The 981-nt window shown below is 56.8% G+C and overlaps 1 protein-coding gene across 1 annotated transcript in view; it reads right to left on the minus strand.

The window, feature by feature from the left end:
• Positions 1 to 598: 598 nt before the first annotated feature.
• UPK3A (uroplakin 3A) overlaps positions 599 to 981 on the minus strand; it is an 8,519-nt gene continuing 8,136 nt past the window's right edge. Inside the window, exon 5 of the mRNA XM_012659779.1 lies at positions 599 to 735. Coding sequence (XP_012515233.1) covers positions 599 to 735 — 137 coding nt within the window. The remainder of the gene's footprint in view (positions 736 to 981) is intronic.

Below are 981 nucleotides of genomic sequence, written 5' to 3' on the forward strand. Positions count from 1 at the left end.
TGGGCAGCCCAATGAGCCCTGCTACACCCACGGGAGATCTCAAGTCCTAATCCCAAGCAGACACAAACCAGAGGTGTTAGTGGATTCAGGAGACCTGGGTTCCAGTCCCAGCTCTGGGTTCTGGTCCCAGGTCGTGTGACCTTGGGCCACCCTTTCCGCCTCTGGGCCTCAGTTCCCCAGTCTGTACTGCAGGTGGGTGAATTATAATGACAACAAAAGCAAGTATTTGTTGAGTTCCTGGGCACTTCCCTGAGGACTTCATAGAGTTCATTCCACTTAACCTTCACAACTCCAGGGGGCGAATAATATTTATTACCTGCATTTTGCAGATGGGGAACTGAGGAATAAAAGGACAGCATGGCTCGCCCGAGGCTGCACAACTCTGGTGTCAGAGCTAAGATCAGAGCTGGCTGCCGCCAGCAAGGCCCCGTTCTGAGCCCCTCCCCCCAGCTGCACGACTTGACCTTGAAGGCCCTGCAGCCTTGAGATCCCGGGACTCTGCCCACCTTCCACCAGACCCCGAGCCCCAGGGTGGAGGGTGGCTCCCTTGCCTTCCTGGAGCGCGTCCCTGAGTCCAGCCCTCCTGGCTGGCGGGTACTCACACGAGGCTGAGGACGATGGCGCCGGCAAAGCCCAGGAGCAGCAAGAAGGGCAGGGAGCCCAGGATGGAGGTGATGACGATCATGCCTCCGCTCCGCCGGCCTGGCCACGTGTCGATCACCGAGTGCGGGGTGACTGCAGCAGACCGAAGCCCAGTTACTTCCCAGGTACCCGAGCCACCCGCAACCTTCCCCCAGGGAGGTGGCTGTGTCCTCCTGCTCAGGCTTCCAGGAATCCAGGGATGAGCCTGGGACTCAGTTCGGTGACTCCTCCCAAGTTTTAGGCACAATTACCTTGTTTGTCCCAATCCAGATTCCCAAGTGTGTTTTTGGCCTCTTCCTCTTTTAACTGCCTTTTTGCATTTTTTTTTTTTTTTTTTTT

The sequence above is a fragment of the Propithecus coquereli genome, unplaced genomic scaffold (assembly GCF_000956105.1).
Source record: "Propithecus coquereli isolate 6110/MARCELLA unplaced genomic scaffold, Pcoq_1.0 Scaffold633, whole genome shotgun sequence".
Lineage (NCBI taxonomy): Eukaryota > Metazoa > Chordata > Mammalia > Primates > Indriidae > Propithecus > Propithecus coquereli.